The sequence below is a fragment of the Lingula anatina genome, chromosome 2 (assembly GCF_051362555.1).
Source record: "Lingula anatina isolate TDL-2025a chromosome 2, LinAna3.0, whole genome shotgun sequence".
NCBI classification, from domain to species: domain Eukaryota; kingdom Metazoa; phylum Brachiopoda; class Lingulata; order Lingulida; family Lingulidae; genus Lingula; species Lingula anatina.
Genome location: NC_141768.1, coordinates 17,648,273 through 17,668,075, shown reverse-complemented (window position 1 = coordinate 17,668,075; position 19,803 = coordinate 17,648,273). Strand labels below are relative to the sequence as shown.

At 34.0% G+C, this 19,803-nt stretch overlaps 2 protein-coding genes across 4 annotated transcripts; both read right to left on the bottom strand.

Moving 5' to 3' along the window:
* Positions 1–967: 967 nt before the first annotated feature.
* LOC106162692 (long-chain-fatty-acid--CoA ligase 1) lies at positions 968–13,371 on the bottom strand. Of its 3 annotated transcripts, XM_087003510.1 has the most exons (20): positions 13,218–13,371; positions 11,761–12,003; positions 10,099–10,207; positions 9,432–9,601; positions 8,414–8,513; positions 7,793–7,971; positions 7,395–7,427; positions 7,104–7,155; positions 6,811–6,878; positions 6,487–6,564; positions 6,047–6,181; positions 5,502–5,584; positions 5,161–5,311; positions 4,645–4,717; positions 4,161–4,249; positions 3,778–3,894; positions 3,333–3,476; positions 2,953–3,057; positions 2,746–2,817; positions 968–2,564 (listed from the first exon to the last, which is right to left on the bottom strand). In XM_087003510.1, the coding sequence occupies exons 2-20, from the start codon at positions 11,971–11,973 to the stop codon at positions 2,427–2,429; spliced, it is 2,109 nt and encodes a 702-aa protein (XP_086859636.1). In that variant the 5' UTR covers positions 11,974–12,003; positions 13,218–13,371; the 3' UTR covers positions 968–2,426. The 3 variants fall into 3 exon arrangements, with proteins under 3 accessions (XP_086859636.1, XP_086859637.1, XP_013395508.2); XM_087003511.1 differs by lacking the exon at positions 11,761–12,003 and having other exon boundaries at positions 13,218–13,365; XM_013540054.2 differs by lacking the exons at positions 11,761–12,003; positions 13,218–13,371 and adding an exon at positions 10,690–11,387.
* Positions 13,372–13,517: 146 nt separating this feature from the next.
* On the bottom strand, positions 13,518–19,539 carry LOC106162693 (ankyrin repeat domain-containing protein 54). Its single transcript, XM_013540055.2, has 9 exons — positions 19,329–19,539; positions 19,063–19,150; positions 18,717–18,863; positions 18,433–18,480; positions 18,031–18,129; positions 17,660–17,731; positions 17,378–17,425; positions 16,814–16,938; positions 13,518–16,590 (listed from the first exon to the last, which is right to left on the bottom strand). Exons 1-9 carry the CDS (start codon positions 19,413–19,415, stop codon positions 16,408–16,410), a joined length of 897 nt encoding a protein of 298 aa, XP_013395509.2. The 5' UTR covers positions 19,416–19,539; the 3' UTR covers positions 13,518–16,407.
* Between the last annotated feature and the right edge of the window lie 264 nt (positions 19,540–19,803).

Here is a 19,803-nt window from a genome sequence, read left to right as displayed (position 1 = left end):
ATGCTAGTCACATTTTCTGAAAATCCATGATACGTGTATTTTATTATAAAAAACTGATGGTCTTTATGCTGTTAAGCATTATGTAATATTGCATCGAAATAGAAGAAAACACAATTTTGGGTGCTGCTGCCATGATGACCATTATGGGTAAACCATGTTACTTATGATTGTCAAACTTTCAAAAAAGAAACACAGGACTAAATTGCAGCCGAGTTGGAAAAGCAGTCTAATTTGCTTCTTTTTATTGTAGTAATACATTTTAGTGAAATATTAATATTTATCGTGTTGCCATTCATTGTGGGACTCAGAGCTCCCATGGACATAAAGCCGAATGGTAACCAAATTTTCTACATGTCCATGCTATTTATAGTCAATAATCAAAAATTGGTGATAATTATTCTGTAATTTATTATGTAATGTTACATCAAAATTGACAAAAATGCACTGCTACAATAAACATTATGAAGAGAAACTGTGTTACTTATTATTATTATTTTTAACTTACAAGTTTGATTTTTAGGATTGGCATGCAGTTCAAATTAGAAAGCCAGCTCAATTGGGTTATCATTTATAATTGAATTTATGCAATTTTGTGTAAAATTTTCATTTTTCTCATTCTGGCACTTTCAAAGTGTGAACTCTCATGGGCCTGAAGCCTTATGCTTGTTTCATATTTTATTTACATTGGTGTTACCTGTTGAGCATAATTAAATTTTGATGTTGAATTTGCAGTTAAGCATAATGTACTTTTGTATCAGAATTGACAGTAGCCTATTTTGTGCATTGTTATTTTCAGCTTTTTGTCTGTACATTTGGCAGCTTTGCTGCCTTGTTCTTGAACATAGATGTGGCACAATTTCATCATAAAAAGTAAATAACAAAAAGATGTCAATATTTCTATTGTCAGCACTCAAATCATGCCTGCTATGTACAGTAAGTGCATTGGATAAATAAGTGTTGAACAATATTTTCATCTTAAATAAACATTCTTTATTCAACAGTCAAAAGTGGTAAAACATCCAAAGCCATGATCAAATTTAACTTTCAAGTTATACACTGCAATCCCAACCACCAAGTTTACACCAGGACTTAAACTGCATTGACAACTGTATTCTGGAAAAGTGAACCATGATTTAGACATTTTATTTTTATAATTAATTCTTTGCATCACTGGAAAACTAGGCTACAATTGAAGACATACAATGCACATTAGACCCTTCGATAGCAAAAAAAGTTATTTTTCAGGAAAACTCCACCACATCAGCTTACTACCCAACTTCCAAGATTTATCCTCTCCAAGACCAAGGAATTAATTTTCCTGGAAATTTCAATATTTTCCCCTCTTCAACAATGTACACCATATCCAAACCACTGACAAAATTATGATCTATGAAACTGCTTTTGAATTCTACATTTCTATTTTTACTGTTATGAGTGAAATTCACCAGTTATGAGAGTCACTCGAAATCAGAAACTTAGAATTCATAGTTTGGTTTATAGATCATTATTTTGTCAATGGTCTGGATATGGTACACCTTGTTGAGGAGGGGAAAAATACAAATTTCCTGGAAATAATTCTCTTTGCTATTTAAAGGTCTAACACTCATGGAATGTCCTTAATAACAGTAAAATTGTGAAAAATATCAAAAATAAAATTCATTCACCTTCCCTACATTACCAAAACCCGTTTCACTGATAGACCCAATTTGCCAGATCCTATTTCTGGACACACAAATGATAAAATTTGTGTCCTACACAATTAACACAAATATTGAGTGAATGTTTCAGACAAAACATGCTTCAAAGGCACAGAAAATGCAGTGTTGTGTATAGGCCTACATAGATGACACATCAGACCAGATTATTTACCCCTTTTATTGAGTTATAGTTTTATAACCTAACAATGCCTCATGTGGATAGTACAGTCAAGATTATTTTTCAATAGATGGCAGAAAACTCTTTTGTTTGAGTATATACCTGTTGCTATGATGATTGCATACACCCTCCTAATATCAAATACTTATACCCCCAGTGCAGATTTAACCCATTATAATATCATTTTTGCCTATCTGAGGTATATTACAATTTTTGTCTTAAGAAGAGTGACTTTTAAGAACACAACATGGTTTAAGTAAAACTAAAGTGATTAGAGAATATGTAATTTTCTTTAAAAACCAAATCAACTGATTTTTAACCATATGAGTGTATAAATATTTGAGACATCTTTACCAGTGCAGAAAAGCTACTTGGTCAGTTTACTAGTTCCCCTTGACGTTTCTGTATGTTTATAAAAATAACTTGTTTGCATATGGAAAACACAAAGTCAAATGTATTTTCAGTTAAATACATCAACTTTATCAATGTGCTTGATTAAATTGATTAATGAATTTATCCATTGTGCAAAAAACAATCTTAAATGACTAGATTTAACTTAGGTTTTTGTACATATCTGCTATCTGTTGAGCAAAGTGCTTGCGAAGGAATGCACGCTTGGCTTTGAAGGTTGGGGTCAACATTCCATTCTCTAGTGAAAACAGCTCAGGGAACAAGTAGATATCCTTGACCTGTGACAGAAAAAGTTAAATGAAACAATTTTGATACAATTTAGTTTCACAGGTTTCTGTAAATACAATCTTCAATTTCAACATGTTAGACATTATTTTTGAACATAAAAAAATTAATCAAGACAAAAAATTTGTTAACACTCCAATAATGCTAAAAATGGTATAAATTGGTCACTTTTACCTGTTCAAATGATTTCAGTCCCGAGTCTTTTCCACATTGCTGAATGTCTTTCAAAATGGCTTCTTTCAAGGTCTGTAGAAAAATCAAGGTTGTATTCAAATATTTTCTCATAATTGCAAACCTAATTGTGAAAATTTTAAAAGATTCCTTCAAATACTGGTATATTTACCCTTTATTTGAGCATGAGAGTTAGAACTTTTTATTCACCTTATTACTGCACCATTCAGTCATTGTGCTCCCTGGGATACCCTGCTCCTTGGTCCAAGTTTCTAATACTTCCACATCTGGGACAGCTATCCCAACCAAACAAGACTGAAATGTAAATCACAAGACCAATCATTACAGTCTTAAATATTCACTGTTGTGGATTCTGAGAGAGCCAGTAGTCAGTATACATGAAATTTTGTTCAAATAAATGTTTAACAAGCCAGCTGAAGCTGACTTATGTATAGACAACCTGCATTAATTCAAATATTAAAATGATTAAATCTGAAAGGTTCTGTCAGTGCTTTAAAATGTTTCTATGAATTAACAAGTATAACATGGACAAAATTACAATTCATTATTATGTCCAAGGTATAACAGACCTGAAGACTGTTTCCATCAACAAACATTTGAGCCACCAGAGGGCTGCGGACATAAATATTCTCAATCTTCTCTGGTGCAATGTATTCTCCCTGAGCCAGCTTAAAGATGTGCTTTTTTCTGTCTATGATCTTTAATGACCAATTCTAAAATCAAGAGAGACAAGTTTTTTGGCAATTTGTAATTTTACCTGGACAACTTCTCAGCACCAGCATATAGCAACCTGACAAATGGACTCAGCACAAGATGAATATTTCACCAGTTTCTGAACTGTATACAAAGTAAGATTTGTCAATAAACCACCAATAAAAGACATATTTATCCCTGCAAAATGATATAGGACTAACGGTGAAGGTCCACTCTAGACACAGGATAAAGGTTGGGATGATACTTTTTCTTGTTTTTCCTGATAGGTATACCAGGCAATAGACTTTTTACATCTCTGACCTGTGTCCATTCCCCAATGTCCCCTGTATGTAGCCAGCCATCTTCATCTATAGCTTCTTTGGTTTTCTCTGGGTCTTTGAAATATCCCATCATCACATTTGCACCCCGGCAGCACACCTGTGACATATAGAAATATGGGTGATAAAATCTTAAAAGATTAATTTTATAATAGTCATTAAAAATGCAACAAATATGTTTTTCCTTTCAGTAAGAAAAAACCCAAACACACAAATCCCACATTATTATACCCACTGTCATGATTTCACATCACAGTCATGATCTACATAGTCAATTTCTTATAAATTTCTTTTTCAAAAATTAGAATGAATGATACCTTACAATATATAACTATCATGTTTAAATTGACTGTTTAAGCTACTTGCCTCTCCCTTTCCATCTCTGGCATAATACTCCATTTCTGGAACATCTACAAGCTTGATATGGTTACATGGTATAGGAGGACCCACCTGGCCTGGAGACAAGGGCAATAAGAGTGAAAAACTAATAGTGAATTCTAAATTTTTAATATGCTGGATTAAAATGATAAAACAACAACTATAATAATAATAATAATAATAATAATAATAATAATAATAATAATAATCGTGAAATGATGCACCAGGTTCAGTTTTTGTGATTCAGAGCAGTGCTTTTGTAATCTTTAAGTTGCAAGCACTTAATACTTGTAATCCTAAAACTAAATAATATAAAAACATAGAGCAGATTTCATATAGAGATGAACCCTGTTTCATATTTCCTATTTCAATTAAATGATACTTATAGGAAGTTTTAAAATCAATACACCTAAATTGTATAAATTAACACCAAAGATATTTTATTATGCCCATCAGTCTTAAATTATCATACCTCCTACAAAATCTCCAGGTAGTGTGCAGGACATCCCAGCAGAAGACTCTGTCTGGCCATAGCCTTCAATTACCTAGAATGAAATTACATTGTTAAACCTTTTGTGTTCTAATGTTTCTCTGCCCCAAAAAAATGACAACAAAGAAATGCATACTATGAATCATCAGACTGTCTGACCATAGCCTTCCATTACCTAGAATAAAATAACATCATTGACCTTAAGGATTATAATGTTTCTTCATCCTAGTACATGATAAAAAAACATTACAACGGATACTCTCAATCTTTTTCATCCACAAATTACAGGTATGTCCTTTAGAGAGCAGTTAGTTAATTTGCTCATTTTTAAAAAATAATATCATGTTCATGGACAAGTTCAGTACAATATAATACTCATCTATAGAGGGGCTACAATGTAATTAGAATCATTTTAATGCAAAAAAATAAATACATAGATAATAATAATATTGTTTTCATATTTCTTCTGTACATCTGCATTCAAAACACCACACTTACTGGGCATCCAAATGCACATCTAGAAAAGGCCAGCACATTGTCTGCCAGAGGTGCTGAGCCAGTGATGACTACCCTGACTTGTCCTCCCATCAGATTCTGAATCTTTCTGAACACAAGTATATCCCACCAGCTGTTCTTCCTAATAATTCCCCTAAAATGACAAAATATGGAGAAGTATAAGGAGAAGTATATACTGACTCGGTATAAGTCAAACATGATACAAGTCAGTATATCTAAGTACTAAATAAATATCCATTGACAGTCAGTTGGTTTCAGTATCACATTGCTACCAAAACTAATGTTTTTATTTCTTTGCAGTTTGGACCAAACACTCTGCTTACCTTTTCAGTTCTGCAGTTTTGCTTCTTATTGCTAAGTTCAAAAGTGTCCGCTTGATTCTACTAGTGCTGGCTCCTGCCATCACCTAAAAAAAAAGTCCTCCGTCTTAATGTGGTATTTCACACTAAAAAACAATCAAACTGACTTTATAATATTATGCATGTCATATCAGAAACAACTTAGGTTGGGAATAGAAAATCATTTTAAGTATACTGAATATCTTGCTTTAGGCATTTTAAGTCCAGTTTTTAACAATATGATTGTTTGATATGATGTCAATGTATCTATTCATTGTCTAGGTTATGATGTGATGAGGCCTCACAATAAATGTTGAAACATGATATTCACCTTCACTTCTACAGAAGAGCATTCTTAAAACCTAGTACACAATTATACCAAGATAGAGAGCACAGCTGTTTTGTTCTTGGTGAAACCACATTCAATGGCATAATATCCAGCACTGCCTTAAGTTGGTTTTTCATTTCACTTAATTATCCAGGCCCTATGCTTTAATTAAATGGACAACTGTGCCCAGATTTCTACTAACCCTGTCATACAATCTATTGAGTAACCTTGGTACTACAGGAAAGAATGTGGGTTTTAGTTCCTGCATGTCATCCATGAGTTGCTTCACGTCTCCTTGGAAGAAACCAACCCTTGCACCCAGTTGGAAGGCCAGTGCCTGGGGTGGAAATCAACACAAATTTTGATTTATTTAAGAATTACTTAATCTATGATGCAGAATTCCCTCATCTTCAAACAAGAAAAATAAACAATAAGATACTACCAATATTATACATACAAAGAAAGCTCTCAAAGGTGCTTTTGTAGAGCCATGCACCATTATGACACTACATTATGATCTCTATTTAACACAATCATATCTGAACCCTGTTGAAAGCTTAAATGTTGTGAATAAATCTATAATTGCAAAGTAATAAATTGTTCTGGATATATAAATTTTTCTTTAAAATAATATCCACAAACCTGCACACCCCTCTCAAACATGTGTGCTAGTGGAAGGTAAGATATGTGAATATCACTGGGGCCACCATTTATGTCAACCTGGAATGGACAATACACATTTATTCAATTCACAGTATATAGGTAGTTCTCAAAACTTGAAAGTGTGGCAGTGTGTTAGGTGAGCAAAGGGAATATCAAAACATTGTAACTACAAATTAGAGAGCTAGGAATCAAGTTGTCTCTCAAATAATTTTAACCATTTCACATTCTATATACAGTTCCATAACAACGGAAAATATGTTATTTGTGAGGACATTGGAGATGATGTAATGTAAGATAACTTACCGTTTTCAGCACAGCTGCAACATTGGACATCAAGTTCTCATGACTAAGCATGACCCCCTTTGGGTTGCCTGGAAAAAGTATAACTGAATTTGTAACACTGACTGCTATGGATGTCATAACATGAAAATTTATATTGCCAGTAATACAAAATCTACAGATACACCTGCATCACCAATTCACAGACACAAAGAATACCCACAATATAATTTGCAAAAGCAATTAAGATTCTAACAAAGAAACATAAGTATTCATTTCACTCACAGTTCCCCCTGATCTGTGAGTTCAATATTTACCTGTGGTTCCACTGGTATAACAGATTGTGGCAAGGTCTGCTGGCCTGGGGGGCTAAAATGAAAACATTGAATTTCTCTTAAATCTTTGCAGTAACTGAATTTTTCACTACAAAACATTTTAAGACATTTCATTTTACAAACAGTTTTACATTAAAGGCTCACCCTTGGTCTTTTCCAATTAAAAGATAATGTAATTTACATAAATGCATAAGTTTTAAAAGCATAAAACAAAAGGCAGAAAGCCAGAAAACTTAACTTACAAATGAAATATACAAATAAAATACATCTTACCACTTCTTCTTGTTTATTGTTAGAACCTAGGGTCTGTAAAATAAAGGAAGGGTCAAGTTTAAAAATAGATTAAGAATTTGATTTAAAAACAGGAGTTATTTGATTTAAAAACAGGAGTTATTATACACTGAAACCCTCACAGCATTTGTATTTCTTTTTTCTGTCAGTCCTTATATCTTAATTTTTATCTTTAGTATGCTCAGTTTTTTATCCCATTAAAGTTTGCGAAAATAGAAAGTCCTAGGCAAAAGTAATCTTCAAATCATTTGAGGAAAAAAGTAAGATACTTTACCTGCACACTAGGATTTTTTTTCATTTTACCAATGGAATTTTTAATGTATGCATCTCACACAAAACTAACCTTTTAATTATCTGAAGGAGAAAATGAAATACAATACCTCCACACTTGTAAATGAAACCAATTCTATATTGCTTTTAGCAGCACTGTCCTTAATTTCCTGTGAAATGTCACTGAAGTTGACACAGACAATACACTTCAGAGAAGGCGTGTTTCCAATCTGATCCAGAAGTGCTTTGGTTCTCTCAGAGTTGTCACACACAACTGTGGGCATCTGAGCTAGAACAAACAAACCAAAATACAGGTACACACTCTGGCCACTAACAGATATTGCCAACTTGTAATGGTGGCCTGTTTCTCAAACCGTAACTTAACATTGTTCAAAACTTTATCCCTGTTTCAAATTTAGTAAACAGCATCAAAAAGGCAATCATTCCTTGCCAAAAACAAGAAGTTTTGGAGGGCCAACAAACTGGTTAAACAAAATTTGATTATGGATTTTCAACACTTAATATTTGTGACAGAGTACATATATGTATGTCACAGAAGTAACATCAACCCTACACTGATTATGGATAATAACAAGAAGGTATTAGAAAGGGACTAGCAGATGCATGCTTACACTAAAATGGACAGGGGTTTTGCATAGCTGGGAATTTATATCTGTACATTGTATTTAGGATACAAAAATGTTGGTATAAAATATTTGACAGAGCCTTACTTTGATTGATTATAAATGTGCATGCTTCTGGTCCAAGTGTATCATACAGTGGGACAACCACCATTGAGAACATGTTACATGCCTGCTCTGCTATCACCCACTGTAATCCAAAATAAAAAAAAACATTGCTTACAACACCAAACTAATGGAAATACTCATCGTATAAATTCTATTAATATATGATTACTTTCTCTGAGACTATCAGAGGTTGAGGCCTCTTTCTACATGAGCACTTACTGCCAACAGATATTTCCTGACAAGTTAATTTATTTTCATTTATTTTTGTGTAAACTTTTAGAATGACAGAAAAGAATGATTTAAAGGCTGAAAGTTTTTTTTACTGAAGACCCCAAATCTGACTAACCAATATAATATAATGTAATATAATATAATATACGAATACAAATGATGGTGCATGCATCAGAGTGGTTATGTGGTACCCAATCCAGCTACATTAGCTGGTAGTATAATGATATATTGGCAAGGAGATTAACAAGAAAAATCCAGAAGCAAAATAAAACAAGACCACATGGTATCTTATCTTAAATTTAATATGTTAACATTGGTATTTAATATGAAGAAATACATAGAGATAGAGGATGATAATTTTCTCTTATCAGACAATACATCCACATATCTCTAACATCATTGTAATAACTTCAAATGGTGCATTATCTGCAATGGGTCCTACTTGTTTTGAAGTGTTTATTGTTATCAGTGATTGTGTACACCGGAATACACTGATTGGATAAAATTTCTAGTAAGTGATATATGTACCAACACAGAAGTGTTTTGTTTTGATCAAACTCATAAATGGATTAGGCATTTGCAAACTCAAGACTAGATATATATAATATGTGAGCACAAATGTCCAAATTAACAACTTGAGCCACAAATAAAGAATCCCAACATAAAATTAGCAGCCACTAGTACTGCAGTAGGACCCACAAACTGTAAATCTGCTTATCTACCCGTTCGGTAGATTATTCAATTATTCTTTATGAGATCTGAAACTCACTTCAGGCATATTATGTGAGAATATTCCTAGAAAGCTATCTGTGCATGGTTTCATCCCCTTGGTGATCAGTCCACATCCAAAGTTCTTTGCTCTCTCGTATACTTCACCATAACTCATCCACTCATAAGTCTTGTTAGGGCCAGTCCTGGTGCCAAGACAAGGTCCATCCTCTGGAATACAAACAGACTAGAGATATACACAGATATACCATGCCTTTAACAAACTAACAATCATAAACATGTGGATGCCCAGGCCCGTAACCAGCAATTTCAAAAGGGGGGTTCTTTTTCTGAAAAAGTGGACCTTTTGCCATGAAACTTTCATTTACCTAGATAAAATTTTAACCAGAAGGGACCTTTTCCCAGCAAAAGGGGGGTTCTTTAGAACCCCCCGAACCCCCCTGGCTACTGATGCCCATCCAGTCATATGCACAGGTATCCATTCACTCATCCATACAATGAAATCCATAAACAAATACACATTTAAGCATACCAACACATGCAGTTCCAAAGCCAGTATCTCTTTAAATCTTCCCCTCCCCTAAGGTATAAAATACCAGAAGCACCTTGACTGACAGGTATGGGACCATATATCAATGTATATGACACATATTACATTTGATCTAGTTGTACGTGTGCAAATGTTTACTGTGACTTTGTTTACTTACCTGATACTCTCATCCCTCTTTTAAATCCTTCGTGAAGAGTTTTTGCATCTTCAAAGAAATAATATATATACTTCCCATTTTCTGCTAGTGGGGAGCCCCTGACACCATCCTATATGGAAAAGGAAATTAACAATTGCATGCAGTTTGCAGATATTTCATGAATTAATCCATTTAATAATCTTAGCTGAGCTTTGGAGGATTATTTGTCCAAGATTGACCTTTGTGGAAAAATAAGGATGCAAATCACTTGACTAAGTGGAATTCGTTATCCTAACAACAGTTACCACAGTAAATTATGAATTAACTGATATTCCTTTTAGTAGATAAATATTTAGTTTTCAACCAAAGACCCCATCAAAATTATCTTTATTACAAATACTGCTTAAATAGTAATTTTATTAATTTACAAAAATTACACCAAAAGCCTCACCATTAACAGCTCTTTTTCATGACTAAACAGATAAAAAAAGATTGCAACACTTAATTCATACAAAAGAGTTCTCAAATGCCTTAAACATACTATCATTTCTAAAAAAAATAAACAATAACCCTACAGTAATCACTACAAATCAGTTAATCCTAAAAACATACCTCTTTGGTTTCAACAGAGCCAAACTTTTCCATAACTCAGAAAATAAACCTGTTTGACAAAACGTTATACATTCATTTAATTTTGTCCATGAAGAATACGCACCCCAAAAATAAAATGGGTCACGTGTTAAATCATTTGACTTAAATTCCTGAGGCAGTATAGGTCACAACAACAACGATGACAACAAGGGCAGTTGACAGTGCCAATGAATGACTTGATAGAGCCAACCTGAGTGCAATTCACAGTGATAAATTAGATAAAATGAAATACATGCAGCTGAATACAATCCTTCATTTTACTAAAACTGCAATAAGTAACCAAGTATTAGATAAACAAAATAAAGCATGAAATGAACAATAAATTGATGGAATTTATCTGACTTGAACCACGGCTCAAGTAGAGAACATTTGGCCAAGCCATTTTTTTATCCCTGTAGCCTAACAAAACAACAAATAATGTGACAATTACATGGAACAGAGCATGGTACTGCCTTTTGTTTTCTGCTTTTTCGTGGTTTAGGTAAGATAAAGCACTCATTCATAAACACTTGTACTTTATCAATTACTTAAATATGATAACATCAACTACAGTAAGTGGGTTAGCCTGGGAGTTAATAATTACATTAACTCATCTAGGCTATATGCCTTTTCCCTTTCCTGAATGCACCAATCAAATTTGACCATAATATTTAACATTACTAACATTAACATTATATTATGACATTACAAAGCATTTGGCCCCCTTATTTTACATGGTGATCAGCAAAGCAAGTTGCAGGTGTTAAAAATGAAGATGCAGACCATTTTTGTTTTTTTCCTCCCTAGTTACATGTGTTGTAAGTAAATTTTGGTTAGTTTGGGGGAACGAGCTCTCCCTGTCTGGACTCACATTTACACTGATTAAGATAACACTCCATCTATAATGTCTATACAATTTCAATCTAATAAGTTTATATGGCAACCAAGGGTTAATATTGATTTTCAAAAATTAAAGGAATTCATAGAAAAAAGTTATAAGTACACGGGTGTCTTATTTTCTAAGGAAAACATAATTGGTTATAAAGACTTTACCTCTAAAGCTACTGACTGAACACTGAGGTCTGCCCAAGCAGGTACCAGTGATTTTGGTCTGGTTATGAGGTAATATGCTGTCAGTGCCACCACAGCTGTTGTAGAAATTCCTAACACCACCAGAGTGGCTTCATTTTTGTCACCATGTCCTAGAATCTCTTGGACGCGTTGAATTAATTCACCACGGATCTCAGGGAGAGAGGCAATCCACATGTTTCGATTGATGACCTATTTGTCCAAGTCCTAGACATTCAAAAAAGACACAAAATTTCAGTGAAATCTGAAATATGACAATTAACTGTGGAAAGATGCCCTTTTTTAATTCAGACATGTATTCATCTTATTAATCACATGATATTGTTTATTTAAACATTTGGCTCCTAGCAAAATCAATTGTTTTGGTGATTTTCTTCTCTACATTATATTCAAGTTCTTAGAGTTCCTCTTGACATCAATTTTGCCCATAGACTGTTAGGCTATAATGTTCAGAATAGAAGTTATCCTTCTAGAAGGATGAATTAACCAAGTCATTGGGGATTCTCGTTAAAGTGCAGTCAATGTTATCTAAGATCTAATATACCGTTTGTTAGATCTTAGATGTAATCAACTTAACAGTCTAGCTGGTAAGCATCCTTGCAAACCAACATGAACAAAATCTTCAACCACAAAATTTTCCAGACTTTATCCAAGCATTTTAAGTTATGAGGGGGCGTGATAGACACTGAGATAGATCAATCCTGCTAAAATGATAACCTCAATACTGAACACACACACACATATATATATTTGTTCAAGGGGAAACAAACAAATGGTCTGAGACTCCCCACAAATTTGCTCTGTAATTAATGAACTGCATGATTTTTGTGTACTAGTATAGGCATATAGGCAGGGGGAGTTCCAATTAAGGTTCATCAAGGGCATTCTTTTGGTTGACAAAGGTCAGCTCTAAGTCAAAATTTTATCTACAAAGTAGGTCCTATGCCATTTCTTAAAATGGATTACTAGTAATTAAGGAGGTTTAAAGGTCATTTTTAGAAAAAGACCTCCAACCCCCTTGAAATGAATTAAGTTGGCTACTGGGCTGCATGTGATGTGGTTCACAAGTTCATAAATGAGCACAACCATAAATTTAAATTGGGCTGCCATGTGCATGGGCTGTGAAATTTACACGTTAATATACAAAACAGTGTTACAAGTTGGCTACAGAAGGATTGACAGTGTCATGATAAAAGTTATCAGGCTCTTCTTTTCTTTTAATTCACTTGACAATTGGCATGGTTCAATGCTCACTCCACGTACCACATATATATATATATATGCCACAAGTACTAGTCACATTTTGTAATTGGTCACACAGGATTTTGCATACATCTTCCAAAGCATCAAGAGTTCATTGTTAGCTTTATCAATTGATTAGCTGTTATCTCTCAAAAATACTTCGTGTTCCATTGACCCACCTTCAAATTCAGACAGTCAGTATAGCCAAAATTATGTCACCTGCAGGGCAGCAAACTTGCAACTGTGCAACTTGTAAACTCTTTGACCTATATTCTGCAGGACCAAAGTGCACAGACTTATCAAGTTTCTAGTTCAGTTGTTGCTGCAGTCATATGTTTGCTTATGATGTGAGTTGGTGAGGAGTTGCCCATTTATGTTGAAGACAACTCACCTTCAACTCTCATGGCAAAGATTTATTGTTGTAAGCTAGCCTAAGGACTCATGATTTAAGTTGAACAATAAATCAATAAAAGTAGTGATTCTAGTTACAGAAAAAGCATTTATTTTTGCAAAAATAAATTAAAGATTACAGTTATGCCTCAATCCGTTCAAAAATGTGAAAAGTTGTGATTTTCATCAAATGATACTTTATTTTTAAGTCAAAATTTTAATTCTTAAAATAATAAAACATTCCTGTTAAAAGGTAGCAACAAAACAGGCTACCTTAAAACTAAATTAAGTTTCATTCTATACAGCAAAAGCACGGTGACCATAAATGATACAAAAAAACTCTGATAATTCCAAAAAATTAGGTATCTGAAAAATTGATAAATTTCCCCATTGAACAGAATAAGTCATAACCACAAGTACCATAAAGCAGCGCTGTCAAAGTAATGGCCAAGCCCCAAAATGTGCAATGCAGGTCAGGTAAAAATGCACAAAATATATATTAATTGATTTTTGTCCCATATTTCATTGCTTTTTATCTTTTTGAAATATTATTTTATGTTCACTCTCAGCCTGTTGCACATCATGTATGAAGAGTTGCTACAAGTCTCCTTAACAAACCAACTTAATCTGACAAACGTACAGCAATGATGTACCTGCATTGTAACTAAAAAGGTTACAACCTCCAGCATGAGCACTGTGAGAAGTAATTCTGAAAAGTGGGAATATTTTAACACAGAGTATGTCTGTTTAGACCAAATACCTGGATATTAAGAATCGCATAAACCACCTCTTCAAAAATAAACTTCAAATGATAATCAAATAAAGTGTGTTGTAAGGAAACACAAATTTCTGCCTTATCAGTGATTAAGCAAATTTGAAGGATAACAACATTCATTATCCAGATACTCTAACAGCACTGTAGTATACCTTTGAAAAAAGAGAAAGATTAGGACCATTTTCTACATTGTCCTCCTTTTGATTATCAAAGAGATTCATACAAATTCAAAAACAAAACAGAATTTTGATCACTAGATATTACTACAATAAGGTTGACAGACATGATAAAAATATCTATTGTCTTCATTTACCCCCTTGCTCTGGTTCCCATTCTGGCTTCATGGACAGATATACATGTAGCTAGGCTAGGAGATTTAAACATGTAGGGTTATTACCGTGTACATAAAAGTGTATTTTTGTATGTTGAAATGGCATGTACTGAAGTTTATGTCTTAACTCAGTCTGTGCCATACAATTTTCAGCTAACTGGGCAATCCAACACCTTTCCTATAATCTAATGATCAAAATCCAGATTCACTGGCCCAAATTAAAATTTCAATAAGGCTAGATATTTTGCATTAATATTAGTAATAAAAAAGACCTTGATTTTGTCAAATGTTTTTTTAATTGAGGATCTCAGGAAAAATTAAACCAAATTGAAAGCTCTTTTTAAAAGTTATAAAAACATCTAATGGTCATGTCAGATCACTAAATTCACACATTCTGAAAATTCTACTGGTCCAAACAAATTTGTACTAGCCATGGCGTAGGCCCAGTGGTTAATGTCGCAACTGTTAACTGGTAAATATTCAGTCAAATGTTTTAATTCAAATTTAATAGTCTTTCCTGTACTTACACAACCCATTTTATCACCACTGGCAAGAGTACAGCACTAATTTCTTTATTAACCTAGTCTGCAAAAGCATTTCTAAGTAATACCAGTACCAAAATTGCATTCAAAGTCACTGATGTTGTAGAATTAATTCTGTAACTCTCCAAACAAGTTAAAAATCCCATTTTAAATGCTCTCTGAATTCAACCATGCATATACTATCAACCAATATACTCAAAGCAATAATAACTCTTCCTTTGAGATTCAAAAATCCGCATGAAATACATAGTAAACAACGCATGGAAATATATTCTATTGTATTTTACCACTAAAACGGCCGTTATTGTAGGAAAACTGAAATCTGTGCTTGTCAATAGGGCTTTCGATCCCTTTTTTCCGGTCAACAAGTGCATTCGTTGCTAATGACGTAATGGTGTCACGCGGATTCTCGCGTTCATTCGAGACCAAAATAACATGGCGGGAAACCCTCAGACATAAGTTGTGAGTTTTTGTACAGTGCGTCGGATAACGAAAAGCCCAGAATGGCACATATTGTGGATATAAATGCATTTTTAACAAAAAGACGAACATATCTCATGAATCTTATATAGTGTTGTTGTTGTCTGCTTTTCCCGTGGTTTTAAGTAGGTCACCAGTGACTTTGTAATGTCAGAGAGAGCTCCGTCAGTTAAAATCTCTTAAGAGATTTTAACAAAATACCGTACGTTTAGGAAAAAAACCCTGGATTAACTTTGAATGCAGGAATGGGGTCATTGGCCATTGGTAAGTACGGGAAAATTGCCATTTTTTCCAGGAAAATCCAACTTTTGGCCAAAACGAAGAGTTATTATGACTTTAACACACCAGTCCCTTTAAAGCGTGACAGATATTAAATAAGGTGAAAACATAGGCATACTATAAACGGCTCAATGTAACTTATTGGAACCATCATTATGCATCAATGCCTGATTCCATTTATGGGGACTATCAGACCACAGTTTCTTGGGCAGATATAATGGGAATTGGGGTCCGTCTTTTTGTTCTTACTGCATATTACCTACATTGAGGACATAATATGACAAAAGATGCCAGAATTAATCAAGATAGATTTCCATTTCCTTCATATTTATAATGGGGGAAAATTGGAATCCTTGATTTGCCCATAAAGCACATCTTTGTCCTGTTCCTCTCTTGTCCAACCAGGTTCCTGCTTTTGAATCTCAATGTGTCACCTGTACCATTGGTCTCTAGAGACAAATGTGTGACACATCAGAGGTCAAGCTTGTAGCTCGAGTCCTATTGGGGCGACCGTTCAAACACCACCTGCTTGATACATAAATGACAACATGATAGATGTCACTTGTCATCTGTCAACCAGGCTGCTCCTGTTTTTGGATGCTTAAGTTGGTTAAATTTGTTAGCAAACTGTTCACTTCATCTACTTCCTCTTTGGTAGAAGTCCGTTCTAATCTACTGCACAAGTCATCAAGTTCTTGAACTCGTTGTGTATCACTTCCTTTCAGACTCAAGTAGGTCTTCATCATATTCATCACCTACAAAATAGTTATTTTCCATATGCAGTGAAAGAAATTAATCAATGTAAATAAAACTAAATACTCCTACTTTAAAAAAAATCGTGTCAAGTCTTAACACTATTAGGTGCCAAACACCTCAAATTTACAACTTAAATAAGATAAAACAAAACTTTTTATCTGCGTTTTCATTAGATCAAGTAGTTTTTTAATTAAATAACTTCCAACTGACAAAAGCCCTTACCTCAAAGACCTCACACTTGAGTTGCTCGCTGCTGTAAGAAGTGGTCCTCTGCAGAAGACTCAGTCTGGATACAGCTAAGTGAAGAGGAGTCCTACCTGAGTTATCTAATGCTGCTACATCAGTGCCTTAAAAGGAAAGAATGTACGCATGTACATACTGTTCTGTAATAAACAGGACAAGAGGAGCATAACTGCTCTAATCTGCTGCCAACTCCTGACACGACTATGACTATTCAACTAATAGTTTAAAACCAGTTCCCTTGAGCAGGGATGAGACTGCCATTTAGTGAAAAGGTTGGAAAACATGGCATGGGATCTAGGAGTCGCCTAGACCAATGATATTTTTGGTTCCCAAAAAGTCAGAAATCTGCAGATAGAAAAAATCTCATCCCTGCTCCAGTTAATAAGGAATAGATTGAAATATATGGTAACTGAGCCTTCTACACAAATCACTAGACAGAACCATACGGAGGTTACAAAACAGTACATATATGTTACAGTTATACTGGTATATTAAGAAAATGGTCAAATTCAAGCTTGCTGTTTTAATATCAATGCCACATACCTGCAGAAAGCAGGACAGTCACCATCTTGATGTTGTTTGTGCATGCAGCTAAAATACAATTTTAATGACAATGAGACTGACATATCATAAAAATGGAAAGGTCCATTCACATGAAAGATCACATGGGACATGTTGACAATATTGCTTATCAGTGTAGAGCTCAATTCTTTCTCTCAAATTAGATATATGAGTAACAGCATTGACCTCAAATCCATCTAACATTATCATGATGTATTTTTATATTATATTGAGGTGTGGATACAGCTGGCAGACCTTCCTTACCTAAATGCAGAGCAGTATTCCCAAGTACATCTCTTTGGTTTGGATCAGCACCATAATCTAACAACAAACTTGCTTAAAATACAAAAAGAGATGAATTTCTTGAACATTTACGAATAGTGACATATACTAATACTATTTCAAAGTTGACGCTATCATATGAAAAATGTTTAACTCAGGTTCAGACAGGCAGGCAAAAACCATGGCAACTTTAGAATCAACCAGTTTCAGAACTTGTAAATTCTTTAGCTGTATTTGCCCAATTTTTTTTAATTGGACAATGAATAAAAAATGAAACGTCTATTTTCAGCAACTTTAATCTTATCAAATCCTGTCTGTTTCTTCTTAAATAGACAATGCATTTTAGTCTTTACCAATACGTTCATTTCCTTTGCAGGCAGCAAAGTGCAGAGGACTTCTTTTCTTTTCATCGGAATTGCACGGGTCCACACCACCATCAAGAAGCTGAAATGCTGGAACAGTAAAGAGCACTTCAAACATCAAAGTATGCACATAAGATATCAAGATATTCAAACTTCTACAATGCAAATGCTACAATAATATAAAAGTGTTTGTGTTTGCTCATATTACAAAGAGAAAACTAGGCATGATTTCTTATTAATGCACATTTAAATCACAAACCCATGGATTCAAATTTAATCAGTGACCAAATATATGTACAGGTGAGCAAGCCTTATACAAAATTTATAAACACTTAAAAATCAGAGTGCAACATACAAATATTTAGGCTTACTAGAACAGAGTACATTTCTTACCTGCATAATAATCATTATCATTCACTGCATTTCGAAGCCTTCTCTCATCTAAAAAAAAAATACAGGTCAGCCTAGTTACTTGTATACTTATCATTTATTATCTGTACATATTTACGTCTTAGTAAATGAGAGAAAAAATTGTTACATCAAACAAGAAACTTATAATATTGTTAAGCTTTTATAGAGAAATAATATGTGTAGTCATTAAATTCCTGTGCAATTAACTGCAAAATATTTAGATAAAACACCAATAACACAAAGAGCATTTTCAGACATGTCCTTACCTAATTTATTTTTTGCAACTGTCTGCCCTGAAGCAAATCGCTTCATTCTTGCTTTCCTGTGTGTGGCAGATACCCTGATCCTACCAACATGTTCTTTTTGTGAGCCATAGTCTGCACCCATGGGGAGTAAACTCAACCACTGGAGACCTTAGGATAACCATTGGAACATGAAAACATGGCAAATGAACTAACAATTAAGGCAAGATTACAAATGAAAAAAGTTATGGACCAAATAATGAAACAAAATTCAGTCTAGTGTGGTAAGTATTTTGGTGTGATGTTTGGATGTAACAGTGTTTTAGATTAGGTTTTGAGTTTTCATATGTTGTTGGAGTTCCTCACAAACCTGCTGGTGCATCTGGACTCCAACTGGTAAAGTCAAACTTAGGCTGTTCTTCAGAAAGGGCAGGTGAGACTGCTGCTGGCTGCTGAACCTGAAAAATATATGACCATAATTAATTTATGAAACAAGTCTTTTTCTTTTCCATTTTTTTTCCGATGAAAATCTGAAAATCTATATTCATTCTCAGATATGAAGCTATATATCTGTGTATAATTATTTTTTAAAGTCTCTAGCAAAATGTACGTGTGGAACCTATCCAAAGCTCTTACCACATAATCTCCATCTGACATAGAATCGTCGGAAGAACTGGAAACACAACTTTCGTGTCCCGAGTCTCTTTCCTCCATGTTCATCATGTGAACACTCCAAAAACAGAAGCAAATGGCCCTTACATATTACTTTTTCAAGGGATAAACAAACCAGCAGCAAATTTAAAGGGCGCGGCCATGATAAATCACGTGACCTGCTTACACCTTCTAAATAAATCACCGAGAAGTGCATAATTTAAAGAATACGCAAATCAGATTGACTATGTGGAGGTATGAACACCATTTATGTTGAAAAATACATTTTAAGCAGGCTCAAGCCCTATAATTAATTAAAGTGTTTAAGTTTAATAGGTCTTTTATTAATTACTAAGCGATCTAAAGTCTAGAGACATGTCATGTCAGGCCAGTAGTAGGTGTCATCTCGAGCCATGAAGTGTAACACCTTATTATTTTAGTAATAAAACTTGGTAAAATT